At 39.6% G+C, this 25313-nt stretch overlaps 2 protein-coding genes across 2 annotated transcripts in view; one reads left to right on the forward strand and one right to left on the reverse strand.

Moving 5' to 3' along the window:
* xkr7b (XK, Kell blood group complex subunit-related family, member 7b) overlaps nucleotides 1-21433 on the forward strand; it is a gene marked incomplete at its 3' end in the record, with an annotated part of 91491 nt that extends 70058 nt beyond the window's left edge. Inside the window, exons 2-3 of the mRNA XM_079803607.1 lie at nucleotides 6829-7028; nucleotides 20454-21433. Of these exons, the coding sequence (XP_079659733.1) occupies nucleotides 6829-7028; nucleotides 20454-21433 (1180 nt within the window). The remainder of the gene's footprint in view (nucleotides 1-6828; nucleotides 7029-20453) is intronic.
* Nucleotides 1-25313, reverse strand: part of tcea2 (transcription elongation factor A (SII), 2) — a 774534-nt gene that overhangs the window by 195788 nt on the left and 553433 nt on the right. The gene's annotated exons all lie outside the window — the stretch shown is intronic.

The raw sequence follows: 25313 nt of genomic DNA on the forward strand, positions 1-25313 counted from the left end.
CAGCTACATCAATTCATCAACTAACCATTCAGAAACATCCTGTTGCATTCTACGTGTTGTCACTTCGTGAGTCTCTCCATCATTGTCCGAATCAGTTTTTGACATTTTCACCGCTGTCTGCGTGAGGTAATCGGAGCTGTTAACTCAAGCTCTTGAAGCTCTGCCCTCTTCTTGAGAGGGGGCCGGGAGCAGCAGCTCATTTGCATTTAAAGGGACACACACAAAAACGGCGCGTGACCATTTTAACATGCTATAAAAAATTATCTGTGGGGTATTTAGAGCTAAAACTTCACACACACACACACACACACACACACACACACACACACACACACAACACACACACACTCTGAGGACATCAAAGACTTATTTTACATCTTGTAAAAAGGGGCAGTATAGGTCATAATTTGACCTTCCTGTGAAAACAACAGACTTCTCTCATGTGAAATATGCAGGACTTCTCCAATCATTTACCCCTTACAATCAGCAAGATTGCATTCATTCAATCCAATCAACAACCAATGAATAGAACCAAGTCCCTGCCATACTTTTTTTTTCCTTTTCCAATAATCTGTTCAACTCAATGTACAGTACATCACAATACAGAAGAAAAGATAAGTTGTTACTTCTGTTTCATCACAACTTTAAAGGTGCAGTGTCACAACCATAAAAATATGTCTGATTAATAAAAAAAAAATTTTTTTGAGCGTAATCTTTTCAATGAATCATTTGAACCAGAGTGCAGGAAATGAGCCGAAATGGAAGGGAATTTTAGAATTCTTTAATGGCACTGAATTTGAGATGTTCAAATTAAATACAAAATGTTGATTCAATTAAACAATCTTCAGTTGAAATGAAGAATTATTTTGCACATAAATCAAACAACATAACGCCATAGTGCGATTTTGAGAAGTGAAGATTAAATTGAATTTGGACGTTCTTCACGCATTCCTTCATTTACACAGCAGATGGCACATCTGCTAATAGACAACGATAATAATGCAGTTTACTGCTGAAATTCGGACTGCGTTAAACAGTGTTGACTGTAAGCATGTTAGACAAGAATGCTCCCAGGCGGTCTCAATGGGGACAGGGGTGCTAATTACTGCAGAGGATAAATTAGCCACATGCATACATGCTCGGTTTCTCTTTCTCTCTCTCCCTCTTTCTGTCTCTCTGTATAGTTCCTTAGATGGAACTCTCTGCTCTCCATCAGGTCCTGTGTATAAAGTAATCAGGGTTCATTATGCCAGAATCAATGTGCAATGTAATTAAAGTCCTTCATACTGTAAAGCTTGGCTGCTTTAGTCTCTTCTCTCTGGTTCTCAGGTTCATCTGCAATGTGTTTCACGGCTACCTGTCCTTTTATATCAGCCTCACTGCAACAGTTCAATGACATGTGATTCCCTAAAATATAGACGTAGATAGAGATGTAGAAAAATTCTGCTCAGGTTTCGTGACTCAAAACCACTCCAGAGCATGGGAGACCTCAAGATGAATTCATCCTTTTGATAATGGATGTGCTGAAGCGCACATACTGGCTAAATGTCTGTCTGAGACACCACACACACAGACAGCACAAATTGTAGCATATTGTTTTTATGATTTTATTTGATATTTGGCATGTCTTTGCTTTCGGCTCTGTCATTCTCTTTTTTTCCTCTCTCTACAGATACAAAAATGTTCACATTCACTTCACATGGAGCACTTGGCAATGGATCATCTCAAAATCTCCCATTGTGCCATGCAGGCTATGTTCCCATAAAACCTTTAGCCTATCAGAGAGGAGCATGAAATACAATCTTTGGCCTTTGCAGCCTATAAGAGTTAAGCATGAAAAAATCCCTCCCGTTGCAGGCCGAAAGTGTAGCGCTCGGGATAAAGTATTCTTCTGCAGCCTTTAGATAATGCAGGTGGCCTGAAGCTGGTTAGAGCCGGGATGTGTGTGTGTGTGTGTGTGTGTGTGTGTGTGAGAGAGAGAGAGAGAGAGAGAGAGAGAGAGAGAGAGAGAGAGAGAGAGAGAGAGAGAGAGAGAGAGAGAGAGAGAGAGAGAGAGAGAGAGAGAGAGAGAGAGAGAGAGAGAGAGAGAGAGGTAGAAGGAGAAAAAATAGGATTGAATTGAATCTGAGAATTCTTTAATTGAATAAGTTCTACACATTTTCATAATACATCATTTATTTGAATCAAATTAATTTGAAAACCCTTCAACTAATTGTTGGAGTTCTTTGATTAAATCAATGTTGAATTGTTTAACTGTACCAATTGAATTTCACAGTGGTTCTCAACTGGTTTGGCCATGGGACCCACATTTTCCAATGGCGATTAAACCACAACTCTTTTTCAGTTACCATTGTGAACACACAATACTAACATGAACTGTTAATGAAACATGGAAACTGCTCCTGATGAATAGAATGAACATCATACCTGCATGCAAATCTGTCCCAACTAACACACCACGTTACCAGTTACACTGAAAAAAATGATTCATTGAATTTACAAAAAAAAAAATGGTCGCAATCAATTTATTTTATCTACAACCCCAAATCAGAAAAAGTTGGGACAGTATCGAAAACGCCAAAAAAAAAAAAAGAAGTGATTTCTAAATTTACTTTGACTTGTATTTCATTGCAGACAATATGAACAAAAAATATTTCATGTTTTATCTGGTCAACTTCATGTCATTTGTAAATATGCATCCTTTCCTGTCATTCAGACCTGCAACACATTTCAAAAAAAGTTGTGACAGTAAAGCATTTGCCACTTTGTAATGTTGCCATTCCTTTTCACAACACTTAAAAGATGTTTAGGGACTGAAGACACCAAGTGATGAAGTGTTTCAGGTGTAATTTTGTCCCATTCTTCCTGCAAACAAGTCTTAAGGTGGGCAACAGTACGGGGTCTTCGTTGTCGCATTTTGCGCTTCAAAATGCGCCACACATTCTCTATTGGAGACAGGTCGGGACTGCAGGCAGGCCAGTCAAGTACCCGTACCCTCTTCCTCCGCAGCCAGGACTTTATAATGTGTGCAGAATGTGGTTTTGCATTGTCTTGTTGAAATATGCATGACGTCCCTGGAAAAGATGTCTTCTTGAAGGCAGCATATTATGCTCCAAAATCTCTATGTACTTTTCAGCATTAATGGTGCCTTCACAGAAGTGCAAGTTACCTTTGCCAAGGGCACTGACACAACCCCATACCATGACAGACCCTGGCTTTTGGACTTGTTGCTGGTAACAGTCTGGATGATCCTTTTCTTCTTTGGTCCGGAGCACACGGCATCCATTCCTCCCAAAAAATACCTGAAATACTGATTCATCTGACCACAGTACACGTTTCCACTGTGTGATGGTCCATCCCAGATGTCTCCGAGCCCAGAGAAGTTGACGGCGCTTCTGGACACTGTTAACAAAGGGCTTCCTTTTGGCACAGTACAGTCTTAACTGGCATTTGTGGATGTAACTACGTATTGTGGTACTTGACAAAGGTTTGCCAAAGTAGTCCTGAGCCCATGTGGTGATATCGCTTATAGATGAATGACAATTCTTGATGCAGTGCCGCCTGAGGGATCGGAGATCACGGTTGTTCAGCTTAGGTTTGCGCCCTTGTCCTTTACGCACTGAAATTCCTCCAGATTCCTTGAATCTTTTAATTATGTTATGCACTGTTGAATGTGAAATATCCAAATCTCTTCCTATCTTTCTTTGAGGAACATTGTTTTTAAACATTTCAATAATTTTCTCACGTATTTGTTGGCAAACTGGCGATCCTCTGCCCATCTTTGCTCCTAAAGGATTAGACCTTTCTTGGATGCTGCTTTTGTACCAAATCATAATTACAATCACCTGTTGACATCACCTGTTTCAAATCACATCATTATTTAACCATTTTAGCTTTATTTAACCATTGCCGCTTCAAAAGACTCCACACGACCCAGCCGATGAATAAGAGTTTTCTTAAACGAAACGATCAGTCATTTTCTGAAAAATAAAAAATGTACATACTTTTTAATTATAAATGTTCGCCTTGGTCTAGCTCTGTGATGCGAGTCCACAAGGCAGTTTAGTTCACGACCTCTCGCGTGTGATTTATCAATCACTTTTGATGATTATTTATGTGACAAGCAGGGTGAGGCCGAGAGCCATGGGAACAGAGCGAGGACGGTGGCGTGAGTGTTAATGAGTGTCACCTGTACGGCACACCGGTCTCGAATCCCATGGAGGAACTCCAGAAAGATAAAAGGAGGATTGACGACAGTGAAGAATGAGAGAGGACCAGGCCTGGACTTTATGTTGTTGTTTTGTTTTAGTTTATGCAGCAGTCGTCCATGAGGGGCTGCCGCTTTACTTTCGCTTTGTCTTTGGTTTATTTGGTGATTCAAATTACGTCGAATGTTCCACCTCCTTCCCTGAGCCTTCAACATTATACAATTCAGTTGAAGTAATTGAAAATTGAGAATCTAATTGAATATTGAAGTAAATAATTCGATTTGGCAGTGAAAAAAGGAGAAAGAGTTTGAATAGAATTTCAGACATGAATCTGAAAATTGAAAAAGATAAAGAATCAGTCATTCAGTCATCTTTGTCGATTGACACTTTCAGTGCATCCTTTCTGAGAAAAAGCTGGCTTGAGCTTGTGTTCACCGCTTATGACCGTGTATGTGTGTATGGTATCAGGTTGTGTCTTTTTCTTCTCCTGCCAAAAGCTGCTGACAGGTGAAAAGCCATCAGTGCCACTTTCCTGGTGTCATATTGTGATGGGCACTTTGACAGTCAGTTCACTCAGCTCAGCCAAAGCTTATTTTCAGATAGTTTAGGTAGACCTGTCTCAACTACTTGCCATTCAACTAGGTTTACACCAGAATTTCCCCCACTGAAGTTTGATATTTTATGTATTTTTACAGGCTTTTTTTATATAGACTGGTCAAAGACAGAGAAAACCTCTCAAAAAGCCACACTTCAAATACAACGACATTTAATGCCTACCTCATTAAATATTCATGCACTTTGTCGCAAGTCACAGGAACTGTCACACACTGTGTTTAGTTTCAGTGTCTGAGGGCAAGACGCTAAAAATGTCAAACGCATTAACTGAAATGATACAGAGACCGTATTCTTTTTTGTGGTATATTTCAAGAGATGTAAGCAGTCATAGCAGATTTATGTGTCAATGTTTCCGCATATGCACAGGCAAATATTCAAACAGGTTGCATCCTGTTCTTATCCAATCAATGTTATTAAGGTCATGAATATGCAAATAAGAATGTTAACTTAATTAAAGCCATGATAATTTTCTAACAGCGGTGTCAGAAGTTATTCTCGACTGGAATTGATTTTCAGCTGCATTTTTTACCTTAAGGCATGTTTTTGGAACCACAAGACACAGCATGTTGTCCAATCATCCAAATACTTCATTTCAATGAATTAATTGGAATTCTAAATCTAAAAAAAAGAAGTGCTCTGCTAGAATGGACTTTAAAACCAGCCCAACACTATGCTAGATTACACAATGAGCTGTATAATATAACAAACTGACAGCAAGGAAAAAACATATACTTGTGTATTGTTAAAGATGTAGTGTGTAGTATTTATGAGGATCTATTGACAGATATAACAATATGACCTACATAACTATGTTTTCAGTGGCGTATAATGACCTACTGAACCATTATGTTTTTATTACCTTAGAATGAGCCATTTCTATCTACACACACCGCGGGTCCCCTTACAGTGAAGTCGCCATTTTCTGCCGCCATGTTTCTACTGTAGCCCTAGATGGACAAACTGCCCTACAGAGCGCTAGCTACTCTCTGCTGTCTCAGGCGACGACATCTTTGTCCTGTGTTGCACATATTGAACAAAAAGCTGAGAAAATCCCGTTTTTGTCAAAGACTACATCCAGATCGGATTCAGAGCGATAATCAACCACAGATGGTGTAGATCGAGTCCATCAACACCCCTAATGCTTGCAGAGTCCTATAGCTTGCCCTTGGCTGACATTTCATTCAGTAACATTAGGCAGTTTTGATTTATATGATGTTTAATGTTGATGATCATGTTATTTTACATATGCATCTGCTTACACACGATCGCTTGTTTTTTTTCTTCGCCTGTGTTTTGATCAGGAGATTCTGTACTCATTCAGAAGATGCGTAATAGTGCCCCCTGGCATATAACAGTGAAAACACGGAAACCTGGAAATTCTGTGTTTGGCTGGGAAGCGTTTTCTCACAAACAACAGACAGACAGAAAAAACAACAACAAAAACCCAGATGAGAAAGGAGGATGAGAAAAGCATTGCATCCAATCAAACTCTGTGGTAAATGTATCTGTCACTTGGTCATGTGGCTAATACAAACACAATATTTGGCCCAGTGTTTGTTCCATGTGTTTGGCTGGTCAATCAAACGTCTGCTGTTGTTTATGCATTTTCAAAATTGTTAATTTGTCTTGTCATAAGTTGGCATATTGCTGGGCCAATGCAGTTCTTGTTAATATCAATACATATCTTTTAAGGACATTTTTGTTTGCACAGTAAACCATTATGGTGCATTGGTGGGATGCCACCACAGCAGAACACTGTACTAAATGCTTCAATAAATAGGCCTAGAGCTCAACATTTTAATAATTATTCAATACATCTGAATAATTGCCATTTTGAAACCCTGGTTAATTTCTGACCCTTACCTGCAGTAGTCCAACTGTTAATCTATATTTATAATCCTTATTAAGGGTGGCTATAGAGAGCAAGACACAAATGTAACATAATTTGACCTTTAATTACTGAACCTAAATAACCATTTGACATTTCCCCTCTGTGTGTTTCCAGGTACGTCCACACCTTGTACCTGGGAGTGCAAAGCCGTTGGCATAGTGACCCGGGTCAGCGTCATTTCTACTGGCGTCTGATGTTCGAGAGTGCTGACATCAACATGCTGCGGTTGCTGGAGGCTTTCCTGAAGAGCGCACCTCAGCTTGTGCTACAGCTCAGCATCATGATCCACAGTAAAGGCATACTGCCCCTACAGGGTGAGAGAACACACACACACATAACAGGTTTCCCAGGAGGGCAGATGAGATGATTTTAGTTGGGCATACTTAATGAGAAGTGTTGAGGAAGAGAGAGAGAAGACAGAACACTTGTGTGATTGTGCCGTGATCGTCATGACTTATTCATATGGCCACTCCTGAGAACAGGTTTGCTTGTGATGAATTACACAAAACGTTTAACACGCTCCACTCTGTGCGATGGCATATGAAATGACTCTGTTACCTCAGATACAAGCATGGGGGGAAAAACAGCAATAGGTATGATATAAAAATATGAAAATAATCAACAGTTTAATAATAAAAATGGTAAATAATAATAAATGCATTAAATTGATCAAAAGCGACAGTAAAGACATGTATTATGTTATAAAAACATCTATTTACAATAAAAGCTATTCATTTTAACTTTCTATTCACCAAAGAATCCTGAAAAAATGGATCACGGTTTCCTTAAGAAAATGAAGCAGAGCAACTATTTTAAACATGAATCAAGAATGAAGAAACGTTTCTTGAGCAGCAAATCATCATATTATCAAATAAATGCCGCCTTGGTGAGCATTAGAGACTGTCTGAGTGTGTTGGATCAATGTGTTACCCCTGTCGGCGTCTGTAAATGGTCAATCGGCGTTTCTTGGGTCGTGGAATGTCTGTGCTCTGTGTTATATGATTTTCCAACAAAGGACAACAAACTCTAACGTAATCTGACCTGGACACGAACCGTTGCCATGACGATGAGGCAAGTCCCTTGCAAAGACTGCGTGTAGGGACTTGGTGTGCTTAGTAAATTATCCTTGTTGTGAAAATGGCAGGTTTCTGGACAAATCAGAAGACAATTCTAAAGAAATTGCAAGGAGATATTCGCGAGGGCACACTAGACAAAGTTTGAGCCCACACACTCTGAGCGAGAGCAGAGCCATTTTTGAAATTACGCGTCCCATTGTGATTGCATACATTCTAAAAAAGATTGGTGTTATATGGCAGTAAAAGTGGTTCTTGGTCGTAATCATAGGGGAACCACTTTTGGTGCTATATAGCACCATATCTTAACATGTTCTGTAGGCTTGTATGGTAGCGGTGCTAAATAGCACCTCAGCTAAAGAACCGCTGAAGAACCACCGAAGAAGCACTGAAGCACCAGTATATTGGTGCTATACAGCACTTAAAGGGGTTCCCCGATTACGAGCCAAGAACCACTTTTAGTGCCATATAGCACCATTTTTTTAGAGTGTACAAGTGGAGAGATTCGTTGCATGGATGCACTCTCGCGTTACAATCAGTGGTAGTCTTAACATAGAGGCATAGGTAGGCGGCTGCTTGGGGCCCCCTAACAGTGGTCGTTGTAGGGGGGGCCCCCAACCAACCTCAAAAAAGAAAAAGAAAAAAGGAAAGAAAAATCCCCTTATCATCATGAACGCTTCAAAAGCATGGTAACTTTTATTCATATTCTTAAGAAATACGTTGAAACGTTGAAGTAGTAGTTAAAATGTCCTGTTCATGGTTATCTGTCCATACACACATACACCCCCCACTTTCACAATGAAATGGACTAGTCTGTAACTGTGCACGGTACGAAAAATAAACACACTAGAAAGTAACGTTACACAAACAGAGACGAAGCCAGACGAGTCTAAACGCGAAAATTAAACGAAGTTATCCAAGCGGGTCAAATAAAGAAAAAAGCGAAAAGACGCCGATAAGTATTTGGCAATGCTGACAAAGATGACAAACTTTTTTACAGCTACTGTTGTTGGGGATACAGACAGGAACAACAACGTCCAAAGCGTTGAACAACATGCCGCTACAGCAGCAGCAGCTAGCTGTGAAGTGGCGCTAGGTGAGGATAACGCTAAGACAATGAAGAGAACATCACTCAGACACACACACACACACTTTCTGTCATACCCTGTACCCTGTATATGGGTCTGTTTATGCAATGCCAATTGCAACTTCAGCCCTTTCTCCCTCACACACACAACCACACACACACACCCTATCATGTATAGGTTTGTTTGTAGAATTTATGTGTTCTCTGCTTTCCATCTTAATTTTGGAGTAAAGAAGTGTATGCAGGGTTAAAGGGGAAGGTTTTTTTTTCTCCTCTCCAAACTTTACTTCCCCGTAGATTAGCTTTACCTGCCTATTCACCATTCAGTAAGTAAATTTTTTTTCGTTCTCTTTTAAAGATCGGATGGGGGGCCCCATACATACCTTCGCTTTGGGCCCCCAATTTGCTCAATCCGCCACTGGATACAATAATGCCTTCTCGACATTTAAAGGGTAACTTCAGTGATTTAGCATTAAGCTTTGTATTTAAACTGGGTCATTTATGCAGTAGAAATGTCAAATAATTTTTTTATTTAGTGCCTTCTAGACTGAGAAAAGACAGAAAATGTATTTTTGTCTCATGTGGATGAAAGACAACAACTCCCAGAATGCACTTGCTTCGCTGCCCTACGAGGCCACGTACACCGTCGTTTTGATCTTCCTAGTAATACAATCATTTCGTTCAGTTAGAGAATAAACACTACAATTAAAAACTGAACGTGTCTTTTCAATAAAGTGTGAGTGAGCCGAACGAAAGTCACGGCACAGACGCAGCAGTGTCAGATTTCCTCAGCAGTGTCAGATTTCCTTCATCACGAAGAGCTGAGGTAACGTTAAGCGCCAGTCTGGCACGTTTTCAGATCGCATATGGAAGCTAAACTATCACAGGAATTAATTGAAAAGTTGAAACACTCACTTTACTCTGCACCGCGCTCCGTTATTATGATTGTCCGTGCGTGAGATCTCTCCCCTATGGGCGGGTTGATAACATGCGGAACAGCTCCATCTAGTGGCTGTAGTCTTTGCCTCTGGCCAAAAAATCCTTCGATGACGCAAAATGACGATATTTGCGTCATCGAAGGAATTTTTCCAGAAATAAAATTCATAATTCTCTCATCTCAGGGGGATATGAGGGGGGAAAGTACCATAATTTTAATATACTACCGGGTTTATACTGATACAAAGCCTAATGCTAAATCACTGAAGTTACCATTTAACACCATAGAAACAGCATCAAATGAACTATAAAACGAAAATAAAGTTTATTAATGAATTGGCCTTAAAACAAAAACATCTTGCAGATCCCAGACTTTTGAACATGTATAAATATTTATTTACATAGTTGTATATTCTTATTATACATAGAGAAATATGACATTGAATAATGTATATATCATTAAAGTAAAGTAAAAAAAAAAAAAAAGTACTACGTTTTAAAAACACAGAGAGGACTTTTTTGCTTCTTCAGAAGGCCACCACACGCCACTGGGAGAGAGAACTGTACTCTGGGGACAAAAAAATTAGAGGAAAAAGGGTAGTCAGCAGAGAGAGAGAGAGAGAGAGAGAGAGAGAGAGAGAGAGAGAGAGAGAAAGAGAGAGAGAGAGAGAGGATGAGGTGTATAGCAGTCGGACGGAGAGCTCAGAGGGACACGCTGCAGGATTGAACAGACTCAGAGATGTTCTGATTAATTCTGGGTCATGGGTTTGGTTACCAACTACCACGCAGAAAGGTTTTTTCCTTGTTCTTCTTATCTTTTTTCGCTGGCCTTTTCTTTGTTTCTTTTTCTGATCTCATGGCCTTGCCTGTCAGTCTGACTCAGACCTTTGACCTTAACATTGTGTCAGCGAATTCCATTTGAAAGTGAGCATCTGTATTCCGCACTCACTGTGGAGAGAAGAGCACTTGAAGTGAGGGCTCTGAAGTGTGCAGTCTCCTATACTATGGCAGTGCTGTTTATTTATGATTCTGATGGGATGATATTCATGTCGCATACTGATTATTGTTTTTCTATAACTGCACTATTATGAAGTAGCATTTAGTTTGTTGAACAGTTTCACTTCACTGTGTCATTTTTAAACAACTATGCTTCAAATGATTGGACCTAAAAAGAGAAAGAGCATAAAGGCCTGCTCACACCAAGGACGATAACTATAAAGATATAGTTCTAAAAACAGGAAAACATTAGAATAAACAGAGCCATATTGTCCACTGGTGTGAATGCTAATATAGTTATCTTTATGGTTAGCTTTCTTGGTGTGAAAAGGCCTTAAAGGTCCCATGGCATGAAATTTTCATTTTATGAGGTATTTCAACATTAATATGAGTTCCCCTAGCCTGAATATTGTCCCCAAGTGGATAGAAATGTTGATCGGTGTAAAACCGAGTTCTGGCTGTCTTTCTCTGCCATTGAGAAAATGACAGGCCAGACGAGCCAATCCTGAAGTCTCCTGGTTTGACGTCCAAGCAGGAACGGTTACCTCCCTTTCCTCCACCCAGAGAATCTGGCACGCCCATGCAAGCGCGAGAGATCATTAACGTTATTTGTGAACGAGTGAACACTGGCAGTTTCTCAGTGTTTGGATGTACAAATGAAAACAGAAGTCTTTCTTCAGTTCCTTCTGATCTGTGATCATTGATTTCTTATGTGTAGCTTATTATTTATTATTTGTGGACACGCAGCGGCTTCTCTCTCTCCCGACAGAACAGTGTTTTCGATCTTGTGAGTCAGTGTTTTTGTACGTCCTTGTCGCGTCTATCTGTTCTACAATGTGCATACAGTCTTTTCTGTTTAACATCAGCAGAGTCACATCTTTAGAGATAAACTTCACACACGCCGAAGCTCGGCCTCCAACATCCCCGACCCCCAGTACTGCATCTGGCCCACAGCGGAGGCACCAAACGCGGCGTGAGATTAAGCAGAAGGGGGGTAAGCGTGAGGGTATCCGGCTAGGCTAACCAGCTTTCCCCACAATAAACTGGATTACATTCGATTACTGCTGTTGTGTCTTTGTTTGCGCTGTGTAACGTTACTCAATGCGCGTCAATGACGCTATTCATATGAGTGGAACATATCTAGAAATAATGCTATACTCAACACTTACTAACTCGTTCATCTCGACAGCTGTAATGGTACATTGCATGTGTTACAAAGTTGGTAGAATAATGATGAAGAGGACTCGGTGTGACTGGGACTCGTGTTTATTCAGAACTCAGATACAAACACAATAAATTCGCGCTGACTGACAGCGCTCTCATAACTCAGTAGTTACTATAAATAAGTTTGTTAGCAATCGCTTCGTCTCCGTGATGTCCGGTTCGCGAACGAATCATTCTTTTGAATCGGTTCTTTTTAGTGAACCGAACCAGTTCACCAAATCGGACTGAATCGTTCTAAACGGTTCGCGTCTCGAGTCAGCGCTGATCCATAATTTACTAAAGTTACTAACTTTCTGACATGAGTGACAGCCCCTCCGACTAGAAATAAACTAATAACCTGAAGTATATGCTAGTAACTACAACAGTTCACCCTGAACTGAGACATGCTGAGAGAACTGATGAGAAGTGAACACAGGTCCATCCGTCTCTCTGGCAGACTCGTGCCTGCTCGTGCCTCGTTAAACCACGCCCCCTCCGCTCATTTAAAATGCAAAGATGTCAGCCAATCACAACAGTGGGCGTTTTTACTGAAGTCTCACAGCAGACACGCCTCTTGAAGCAGGGCATTCAGCCACAGGGCAAACAGCAGTATATAAAAAATGCCTTTTATTTCTAAATTATGACATTTCATGATGTAAAAATCATACTAATAATATAAGTACACCTCAGAAAACACTATAAAATAATAGAAAAATGCCATGCCATGGGACCTTTAAGATTAGTTCCAGTGTTGCCAACTCTCGCGAGACAAATAAGCAACCGCAGCTTCAAAAACAAGCCCAAAATAACCCCAATATTATTAATTATCATCAATATAATTTATGATAAATTCTTTTTTATCAATAAATGAGCCTGCAACATATTAAACTGAAACCTCTCAGAGTTTGAAAAGCAAAAACAGATGTGATTTTACAAAAATCATCAAATTGCAATAAAGGGCACACAATATCCTACGATCAGCTGTGAACAGAAGAGGTTTGGAGATGGAAAAGGAGAAAAAGTGATGTGAAGGCCAATTATAGTAACCCATAGTCAGAGTTAGTGCACACATATTAGGAGCAGTGAGGAGTGCACACACACACACTGCGGAAGCGTGAAAAATATAAGCCCTGCATCTCAATGTGCACATAATATACTATCTGCCCCAAATAGTATTGAAAATTACTAATGTCACATATAGGATGGATAGTATGCACATTGGGACACAGGCAAGGAGTGATGCAATATAGCCACATATTTATAATAAAATTAATTCGAACCATACCTACAGTTATTATTAGTATACTTTTTTTTTTTTTTTTTATAACCGCCTGTAATTTTAAATACTTTATAAAAATATTTTTTAAATTAAATTAAGTACCTCTCCTCCCTGTTTCCTCTCCATCTCTGTACATCTCTGCTGGTGGCATTGTTTGTAAAAATGTATACGTCTACTAACTATCATTACGTGCATTTATAACGTCACATGCCAGCACGTTGAACGCGATTTCTCTTCAATGGGGGGGGGAGGAGGCAGGATGTATGAGGACGGATTACTACAGCACTTGTATCGTTGCACTAAATGGCTATTAGCTGTGAGAAGACTGTGTCAGTCAATGTATTGGACAAAACAGCGACCATAAATGTAAAGAAACGAAGTTGCTTATTATATTTTCCTAACAAGCAACCACATTTTTAAAATAAGCCCAAAAAAACGCAACCCACGACTCGTGATTTTTTTTACGCGACCTGCCAAAAAAAAGAAGCCCAAGTCACGTGTTATACGCGGACTTGGCAACTAATATTAGTTCCCTACTTGTCTCGTGACTTGCAAGTATGAAAGCATTAAGATGTTTTATTAACTCTTATTTAATATATTTACATATATCTCTTATAAAGCAAAAACAGTAGTTGGGGAGTATGAATAATTTCCGTGAATTAATTTAATATTGTTCTTAATTTAATCTCGGCTCTTTAATGATTTATTTGTGTCATTATTGTGTCATGTTTCATTTATTAAAATGTTGTTTTTTTTTATATAAAATGAAAATCTGCTTACCCCTAGGGCATCCAAGATATAGGTGACTTTGTTTCTTCAGTAGAATACAAATTAAGTCTGCAACCGTTGCAGTCTGTCAGCCGTATAATGCATGTGAATGGTAGCAAAATCTATGAGAGGAAAAACATGCACAGACAAATCCAAATTAAACCCTGTGGCTCGTGACGATCGGTTTGTGCGAGAAACAATCTAAAACAATCTAAAACACAAATAATGTTATTAAAATGCATTATGCAAACATCTCCTGCACTTTCTTCCACCTCATCATCTAGATGTTAAATGCAGGCGCAGTAGCAACTTAAACTTCCCTCTTTCTCTCTCTCAGCACTGGCAGCGCTGGGCTTTAACTTGTCTTATCCCTGTCTCTTTAAACTGCATTCTAATCTGAGGCAGTCTTTGTGGCAGTGGGCTTGCGCTGCATCTGATGTTTGATTTAATTAAGATTGCCAGCGTATTGCTCCATGAGAGCCTCTGAAAGAGAGGCCGGGAGAGAACGCAGAGAGCATGTGGGCAAGCTGGAAGCGGAGCGGGAAAACGCAGACTAATGCTTTAGGATCTCTGCTAATTAAGACCTCACTTAATCTGGATGTGCACCAAATGAGTTGCTCAGAACTAAGGCTGAGAGAGAGAGAGAGAGAGAGAAAAAGCGAGTGAGATAGAGAGGAAATTAAATGAAAAAAAGAGTTAACACTCAATAAACAGCAATGGTCAGGCTTGTGCAAAACGAAATCCAGAGTGTGATATGCACTATGCAGCCTTAAAGTGGAAATGAAGCAGTCAGTCAAGTTTACATTATTTAGTAAAGTGATTTCCACTTTAATAAAAAATGATATAACAAACACGATTAATGTGACCATTTTAACCTCTTAAACTCTGCAGACCCTGTACATAAAAATGCAATATTCCTCCCTTCAGATCCATTTTAATAAATCTTGCATACAACATGATACAGAGAGAATTCCAGTATTTTCTGAGAACTAGTGGAAACAGCCAAAACTGTCTGCAGGGTGCTAGAGCACACAGGGCCTACATAATAGAGCACACAGTGCTGTCAAATCGATTAGTTGTGATTAATCGCATCCAAAATAAAATTTGTGTATACATAATATATGTGTGTGTACTGTGTATAATTATTATGTATAGATACTGTAAGCACACACACATGCATGTATATATTTAAGAATTAAAAAATTATTTATATATATATATATATATATATATATATATATATATATATATATATATATATATATATATATATATATATATATATATATATATATATATTGTAACTTGTCTGTCTGTTTAGTTCATTTGTCTTAGTTTTCCTTAACTTGTTTGTCACCATAGTTACCCTCATTAGTTTTGTTCATTTCAGCTGTGTTCAGTTAATTATCTCGTTTCAGTTTGCTATTTAAAGGGGGGGGGGGGTGAAACACTCAGTTTCAGTCAATCTCATGTCAATCTTGAGTACCTATAGAGTAGTATTGCATCCTTCATATCTCCGAAAAGTCTCTAGTTTTATTATATTTATAAAAGAAAGATTGGCAGAAAAACCAGAGCGGCTGGAGGCGTATCGTGTGGGCAGAGCTAAAAAAATGACGAGCGCGCAGCTATTGCGTTGAGAACGTCTGAAAGCTCTGACATCCTTAAACGTGGGGAAAAAAAACGTTATCCTAAATAAACCATTGGGATCAATCAGATTTAGCCATACATATATGATCCAGAATCAGATCTAGAGGCTGAAATTGACCAGGAGAAGCAGCAACGACGATTACAGCAGGACGTCTCAATGGTATGTACTGTAATTTATATATGCTTAGCGGCTTGTCATGCTCGCGAGTTTTACAACATCTTTGTGTGTTTATTCAGGGTTTATGAGGACATCATTTGGTTTATCGACTGTATGCAGTTTAATGTTAGCAGTAGCAAGCAGAACAGCTTTGCACGTCAGACTAGTGCGTGTTTACATAGAAAAACAATGGAATAACAAACAATTTCGTGAAGTCCTGTGACTGCAGCTCAGCCGACTACCCTAAAGCGTCTGCTCTCTGGCTCTAGTCGCTTGCGCGCCATTTCGGGAGAAGAGTCCGTACGGCCCGTACAAGGACATCCCACCCTATCTGACGTCAGATATACCCATACTCGAAAAAAAACTTTCCGAAACTTATGAGAAACTGGAAGGAGTATTTTTTGGCACAGAAATACTCCATCAAATGTCCAACTTTTTTTTTTTTTGGAAACTTTGTTCATGTTTAGGATGGGAATCCAAGTCTTTATCAGTTCAGTATGCATGAAACAGCATTTTACCCCCCATAACATACAATATATATATATATTAGTATATATTAGTATATACATGCAAATATATGTTGTACATGTTAAACTGATGTGTCATTTGTTCATAGACTTCATAGTGCTTGTAAATGTAGTGAAAATATTATTAGACTTTTTAAATATTCTTATTCGTTTTTCAGATAGACCAATAGCTCTGCAAAGTTATAATGCTGATTTGTTGATATTTCTAAGAATAATTCAACAAAACGAATTTGAATTGTTCATGATAGTTGTTAGTAGTCTCTAATGATAAGATTTGTGTGAGTTTGTTGGCATAGGCTTACCATTTTAAAATACATTGAGGTGTCTCCAAATCTGTTCGCTTTTTTTTCTCCGCTCACATTTAAATATGAATTTGTCTGTATAATGAGTGTGTTGCAGGTCTGTGTTTTATTAGTTGTTGTCTCCCTTCTTCCCACCCTCTACACTCCAACTTTCCCACAGCTTTATACATCAATTTTTGAGTCTTTTTCAAATCAGAGGTGTGTGTTTGTGTTTGTGTTTGTGTGTGTGAGTAGAACAGGAGAGGAATCAAGCATCAGAACAAAGCCAATCTACCGGGACCCACCAGATACACAAACATGTAGTGAGCTGTATTTAAGAGCTGATCCCTATGATAACATCAGCTCAGTGTGGAAGCCTCCTGAGATTGCTGCACATCTCTCAATCACACACGCTTACACACACCTCCTCTTCACCTTTTCGCTCTACCTTGTGCTTTAGGGCAGGGGTTTTCAAACTGGGGTCCGGAGAACCCCAGGGATCCTCCACAGGGTTCTAAGGGGTCCCCAGAAATTTTAAGAGAATAAAGACAAAGCAAAAAATGGATAAAGTCTACCGAACATTCAAACTTTCATTTCTAAATGTTTCTCTCCTTTATTACCGTATACATACTTCCCAGAATTGTATATGTTTGCTTTGTATCTTTCTAGTGAGTTTTTCTCACTATAGTCCCCTTATCTCGCTCACTGGGGTTGTAAGGCAGTATTCTTAACCCAGTACGAAAGCTTGCATACATGTATTGTGAAAGTTGCTTATACAAATATTTTTTATTGAAAATGTTCTTCTTCAGGTTTATACATCCAACTTTAAAGGAACACGCCAAATTTTTGTGACTTTAGCTTATTCACCGTATCCCCCAGAGTTAGATAAGTCCATTCTCATCTCCGTGCGTGCCATAACTCTGTCTGACGCACCCACCGCTAGCCTAGCTTAGCACAAAGACTGGAGGTAAATGGCTCCAGCTAGCCTACTGCTCAATAAGTGACAAAATAACGCCAACATTTTCCTGTTTACATGTTGTGATGTGTATTGTTACATCGTCTACTATCTGCGTAATGTCATTGTGCCGCTGCACCCATGGTACGGCAGCAAAGTTCCTTGATTCCCTGATTACTACACAGGGATGAGAGTATAGTTCCTAAACATATCGGTCTAGAAAACCTCAACTTTTCATTTTCCTTAGGTCTTTGTACACGATGTAACTATGCACATCACAACATGTAAATCGGGAAAATGTTGGCGTTATTTTGTCACTTATTGAGCAGTAGGCTAGCTGGAGCCATTTACCTCCAGTCTTTGTGCTAAGCTAGGCTAGCGGTGGGTGCGTCAGACAGAGTTATGGCACGCACGGAGATGAGAATGGTATGGACTTATTTAACTCTGGGGGATACGGTGAATAAGATAAAGTCCCAAAAAGTCGGCATGTTCCTTTAAGTATAGCCAATTTAGGTTTGGAAACAATATGTTGTCACACTTACTATTTATTTAACAGTTTAAAAGTTTTGTATACATAAAAATCGATTTTAGGAAGGGTCCCTCATAAAAGGTTTATCAAATTTGGGGGTCCTTGGCATCATAAAGTTTGAAAGTTCGCAAACACAATATAAAATGCCCATCTGTCTCCCTGTCAGCAAGTCAAACACACACACTTACACTCACTCTCTCTAGAGAGACATCCCCAACTGCCTGAGAGGAACAAGCCCTGCGATTTGTTGTCTTGGCAGGTGTTGTAACTTCTATGAAATATTTTGTTCTATCTAAAACAAGAGCAACAAACGTTACAAAACTTTGAACCGTTTCTTTTTTTCCTGCCATCACCCTTGAAAGAGCAGCTCTCACATCTCTGCCAGCTCATGTCAGTTTGTGTTTCATAAGAGCCGCTGTGATGTCTGAAATTAAAAACGCTTTGCTTCTTTGCCTCGTCAGAATCTATTCTCTCAAAATGTGTCTGTCATGATGCTAGGTATATTCGCACATTCATAAATTATTGGTCCAGAGAGGCGCGACATCAATTAGGGCCTGAATTATTCATGTTTTGAAAGTTAATTATTCAATCGCATGTTCAATTAGCAATGATTCACATCAGATCTAATTAAATATTGAAGGCAGAAGTCTGAGAATGTGGAAATGTAGTGATTCTTAATGATTTTGATTAGGTTTTATATTTAGCACTTGCTTTTCTCCAGGCTATTTAATTGGCTACTGCTATAGAGGAACTTCATGCAACACTGATGTTGCAGGGTTGCCAACTTTTGAGTTTAGCTTGGAGTGAGAATTATGGTAGGAGTGGGGAGGAAGTGGGTTATAAAAAAAAGGTTAGGTTAGGTATGTTTTGAAGCATGGCAGCTGGTTTAAGATGGTCAAGTGCTGGTCCTATCTGCTCCTAAGAAACTAGCTCCAGCTCAGGGTCAGCTTAAATCAGCTCATGACCAACTAAGGACCAGCATAAACCAGCTGCCATGCTTCAAAACATACCTAACCAGCATATGCAGTTTTTTTCAACAGGGCAGGGAGCCCTGTCAACTGGTATTATTATTAAAGGTTAAAATTAACAACTGAAATTAATAATAGTTATCTTAGATGTGTAAATCTGCTTTGTGCGCACTAATAGCCTGCGCGCAGATGGGGGTCAGCAGCAGCTTATGTGACCTTGCACGGTGTGGGGAAAATTGCAGATTTTTTTCTTTTAAATGACCAGTTGAAATCACTCAAGCCTGAAACCTGCTGTGTGCATGTGTGTGAATGCAAATGCTTCTATGCAAGACTGATTTCGTGCACCGTTGCCTTTCTAAATGTGTCAGAATGCAATTCTTAACCCAATGCACTGCATTCTACAAGGCATTTAAAATAGATGTTGTGTTTTAGTTGTTGGTCCCCAGCATGGGATCCTGTTGTACTGGTTTTCCAGTTAAGCTTCTTGACTAGTCTCAGCAGCAAAACGCCCTTTCTCAAACGGCATCACCAGAATTTTTTTTTCTGCTTGTTCCAGGTTTCTTATATTTTTTGCTATTTCTATTTTCAATTGAGTTTTCCCAGAGTTACCTTAATCTCAGTCTATTTTGTTTTTATTATAGTTTTAGTATTTAGGGCTGCCAAAGTCAATGCACAAACTGGTGTGGTTTAAAAACATTTAACAGCAGTCTATCAAGTGGCATTTTCAATACAGGCAAGTTGTAACGATTTAAAGTTGAAATATGCCATGTGTTTAAATAAAAATACAAATAATTTGACAAATTTTGGCTTTGGAACCCTGAAAAAAAAAAATATATATATATATTTTTCAATTTGTATTTCAGTTCATGAAAATGTTTTCATTTTAGTTAACGTTAACAATAGAAATCTACCAGCTAGACTAGCACCAAACTAGCATACTAGCTAGGTACCAGCATGGAACTTCATGGCACTGGTCACAGCTGTTCTTTTAAGCATCTTCTATGATTAGTTTTCTCTTTCAAGCCTTCTACTATCATGGTGTAGCAGCAGTTTGAAGAGAATCTTGCTGAGCAAGTAATTTAAGAGTTTGTTAAATTGTTGATATTTACACTGCTACATGAACAATAGCAAATCCTATTTAATAGCACCTATATTTGAAGGTAACTCCATTGACCCTTGAGTACTAAGGTAATGCAAGAAACATCTCATATGTATGTAGAACATTGCTTACAGTGCATTGGCCAAGTTTCTTTTGCATACTTGTAAAGTTATTTCTGACTTTATGCTTCATTACTTAGGCTGTCTCTCTGTTCTACTTGCTCTGTCTCTGTAGGTCTCTCTGCGTCTGCCTCATTGGTTTCACTCGCCTGGATGATCGCTTCCTACCAGAAGGTTCTGCGCGACTCTCGTGACGATAAACTTCCCATGTCCTACAAGGCTGTGATTGTTCAGATGCTCTGGCATCTCTTTACCATCGGTGCTCGGACCATCGCCTTCGCCCTCTTCGCTTCAGTCTTCCAGCTTTACTTCGGGATCTTCATTGTGGCCCACTGGTGCGCCATGACCTTCTGGATCATCCAGGGCGAGACCGACTTCTGCATGTCCAAGTGGGAGGAGATCATCTACAACATGGTGGTGGGCATCATCTACATCTTTTGCTGGTTCAATGTGAAGGAAGGCCGTGCCCGCTTTCGGCTGGGCGTGTACTACTGCGTGACCTTGGTTGAGAATGTCGCACTCACAACCGCTTGGTATGTTCACAGAGAACCTCTCACTTTGGACTCACACTACGCCCTGATCATTGTGTGCGTGGTTGTGTGTAGCTATGCTTTGGGAACATTCTTTATGTTCGTCTATTATTGCCTGCTCCACCCGGACGGACCCATCCTGGGTGCTCAGTGGAGCTGTGTGGAGGAGGGAATGGGGGTAATCGGCCTGGGAGGCGTTGTGGATTTGGGGACACCCTTGCCCCAACCGGACGTGGTTACTAGCCCTCCCAGGACTCTCCAGAGGACTAATACTGGGGATCGGGAGATTGGGGCTGGGGATAGAGACAGTTGCCTGCCTGTGTTTCAGGTAAGGCCTCCTAGTGTTCCCCCAGCTTCTTCCCCGCGTCCACCAAGAACTGAAGGTCCCGTTATCCGCATCGACCTGCCAAGAAAAAGTTACCCGGCCTGGGATGCCCACTTTATCGACCGTAGGCTGAGGAAGACCATCCTGGTGCTAGAGAATACGTCTCCTGTGACGCCCCGAATCCAGTACCAGAGCTTCAGCAACCCCAAGGAAGTGACGGAGTACGAGACCACGGTATAGTGTTGTTCATACCTCCACCTTCCACATGACATCTCTATGCAGAGGTGGGACTCAGGAGGCAGATGCCGCCATGAGGTTACGGTCCGATCCTTGATGGTCGGCATGGTGCTATACGGTGGGACCTCAGCATGTTTGGCATCCGGATGCCTGGGAATGCTTGACTGGTCCGAGTGTGCACATCAGTCTGGACAGGAATAACATGGCGTTTACATGACCTGCATGGGAAGTGAAACTAGAAAAGGGACTCAACTTTCTGCCTATGCACTGAACATTTGAAAAGTTTAACTGACAGTGATGAGAAGAAGTGGACATTTGTAAAATATAGATAAACTGACCAATCAGTATTCCTCAGGTCCAGCCTGACTGACTTTATTGGTCTAAGTTTAATGTTTCAGTGACCTGAAAACAGTACAAATTGTGTATTATTTTGATTTGCTTATGTGAATGGTGAGGTTAGCGAGTTCAATCATCCATTTCCTCAAAAGAGTTCTTCTGTAATTATTGACTTATTTATTTATTAGATTTATTTTTAATGACTCTGTGGCCATGTCTTTGATATAATTCTTCTATTTGAATATTCATAAATAGATATTACCTTTGTTATATGTATACAATAGAATGGTGCCAGTGTGTTGGTATGGATGTTTTTTTTGGGGGGGGGTGTCTGTATGTTTGACTGGTCATGCTGCATTGTTTATCTGTAAAGATGAAGAAAAAATGTCATATAGTAAGACAAAAAGTTGTGATCAAATTGTAGTTGGATTAAAAAATAATGCTGTAAAAACGTATTCACATGACAGCCTCGGAAAAGTAAAAGAAAAATTGGAATATGCGTGTTTGAGTGTTTCATGAAAATGGTTTTGGGACATCTGGAACCATCAAACTTGCAAACATCAACGTGTTTTTTGTTGCATTTCACACAGAGAAAACACAAATGATTGACAGTGAATTCTAATGCTGTGTGTGAGCTCTTTTTACAGTAACTAAAGCAGCGAATATTGGTTTGCTCCGTCCACAAGCCTCAACCCCTTTTACATCTGTATGTGTTCATTTCACTCATTATTTTGTTATTTGGAAGAGGCAGCCATTGCTGTGGTTATGAGGAGTTTAGATTCTGAATTTTGGGGGGTTTTGTGGTTTGGCAATTGTGATTGCTCTTCTTGGCCATGAAAAGCTGCACTTAATGACAACTATTGGGGACAAAAATGTGTGTGTGAATGCTTGCTTGAAAGAAAGAAAGACTTTTTTGTCACCTCATAAAAGGTTAAGACCTCTTTTTAGTTTAACTGCTTATCCTACTCAGCTCTGTTCCAGGGCTTTTTTGAGTAACGACAATTGTAAAGAAATCACCCCAATTACAAGACCAGCACAAGACATCAGCTCAAGCTTTTTTCTCTCTCGTTCTCTCTTCCTCTGTGAGGTCTTTCAAGGTCTTGCGTGCTGCTTTTGAATTCCATTGCCTGGTTAAAAAACAGGCAGAAAAACCCAGAGTCATGGTAGGTAATTGCCAAAGACAAGAATCCTGCTGTCCAGTCTAAAGAGAAAAAGATGCTTGGGGGGGCGGTAATCATGCTGCCTTATAATGGGATGTTCACACATAAAGTGATTTTATATTGCAGGAGGTTGTGGAGTAACTGTATTGTTGTTTGCAGTGGTCGTTCCTTCTGCTAGAGATGCTTTAACCTCATTGGTGGTCTGCACACCTCGCTCAAATCTGATCACATTACTGGTAAAAATAAGATGTCTAAGATTCTAATTTCCCACGAACAGCAGAATCCATTAAATATTCACAAAACAGCTGAAAACCTCTTCCAGGAGCACTTAACTAACTTTAAGCCTTTAAAGAAATCAGCCCTTCTGAACTAGAATTGAACTAATACTGTGGAAAGTTGGTATAGTGGCACTACTTGTGTAGTTCTGGCCTTTTGATTAATTCCTTCTGCTTGTATTATTCTCACTCTGGGTAAAAGTGTCTGATTAAGGAATACATTTAAATGTAAATGTAATTTGACAAGGAATCAGTTTCCTACAGCTAAAACGAATTCAAGAGTTCACCAGAAGCAGCTCCAGATAAACAATGCCACTCAAAACTGTCCTGATAATATAGCTAGCATTTCAACAACTCGGTTCTGTGAAACAAAGCAAAACCAATGTTTCTCGCGTATGGAGCAGAAATAACGCAACCTCTGCGTCTGTTTTCAGGTCTTCCTGCTTTGGTCTCTCCAGCGCTGGAAAGCTTTTCTAATATTAACACGGCTCCTAAAGCTCTTGCCTGATCATAGCCATTCTTTTCCCAGTGATATTCCTCTACACGTTTTCTTTTTCTCTTTCTACAGTCTTTCTTCAAATCCCCATCTTGCTCACTCTCTCTCATCCCCCATCATGCGCACGTCCTTCAGTAAAAGATAAGGTTATAATATGTGACATATGACAAACATAAACAATCTGGTGACGTATAGGCTTCAGGTATATGTGCTGTGTGTGTGAGAGTGTGTTTGTGGCTTTTCAATGTGGCCCCTCTCCTGAAAACTGACCCACCATTAGCTCTCCTCCCTTCTCTATACCCTTTAGGGGGTCAGCAGTGTCCTCGTCTACAGTAACAAGCACACACACACATAGAGAAAATACAGAGTGAGGCTCTCCAGGTCAACAGTACACTCTACAAGAGAAAACCCTTCAGGTACTACATGTTTTCAATGCAGTAATAGCATTTGCGATAGCATTTGCCCCAGCGGGACATGAATATAGGATTTAAGTTCCATAGCAGAATGCATTTCAGTGAATTATGTCTTAAAAGGTCAAATTCAACATCAGGCATCAAATTCCATGCTAACGCTCCTTAAATATATATATATATATATATATATATATATATATATATATATATATATATATATATATATATATATATATATATATATATATATATATATATATATATATATATATATATATATATTGTAAATGTATTATTATAAAACAGATCCAGTCCTTGATTCTGATTGGTCAGCAGTGTTTTATTCACGATAAAACACGGCTATCAACGCTTCACCCAACGGTTCTCTGCACACTGCACAACCACTCTTAGCAACATAAACATGCGTTTGTTCTCATTGATATTGTTAATTGAAGCTTGTATTATTGTGAGAGTGAGACACTGACTGAGTGTATTACCTGCATATTCCATAGGGTCATAATAAAAAATCCTATGTTCATAATAAAAAATCTGTTCAATGTCCACTGCGATATATTGTCCTTTTAACAGTAAAGGGTTTTTCCCCTGTCCTGACAGGGGCTGCGTCCGAAACCTGGAAAATGCTGACTTCGGAGGACATATTTCAAGGTATGAAGGCATCAAGGCACGTCTGATTCTAATGTTAGCTTCACTTCCTGCCTCCTGAGATACCTTCATCTGACTGATTTTTGAAGGCAGCATAGACGTATCCTTCGCTGCCTTTGACATCCCACAATCCTGTGCGTTCCATTCTGTGACAGTTGAGCTGGAAAAAATATATAACGTCCGAGATTTGCATTTGTCAGTTTATGTCTAAATGTATGTTTTTTACCAACATTTTCCACTTCTGATGTCATTTCTAGCAAGAAATTACTAATGTAGTAATTAAATATTTGTTTAGGTCTTATTTGTAGTAGTCTCTCCAAAATTAGTTTCGTGACACAAACGGTGCCTTACAAGTCATTGTCTGATAAGGCAGCGAGGCAACGAGTCACTGCCTAGCTTTTCAGTTGCGCCTCATTCCTGTGTTCACACAACACATTTAATTCCTTTCCATATAAAAGTCTTCGCTGTTTGACTTACTCATTGCCGCCATCTAATGGCGTAATAATGTAATTTCTGTTGCTGTCACTGGCTGTGTTCGAA

The sequence above is a fragment of the Gobio gobio genome (genome assembly GCF_949357685.1).
Source record: "Gobio gobio genome assembly, chromosome: 21".
NCBI lineage: Eukaryota > Metazoa > Chordata > Actinopteri > Cypriniformes > Gobionidae > Gobio > Gobio gobio.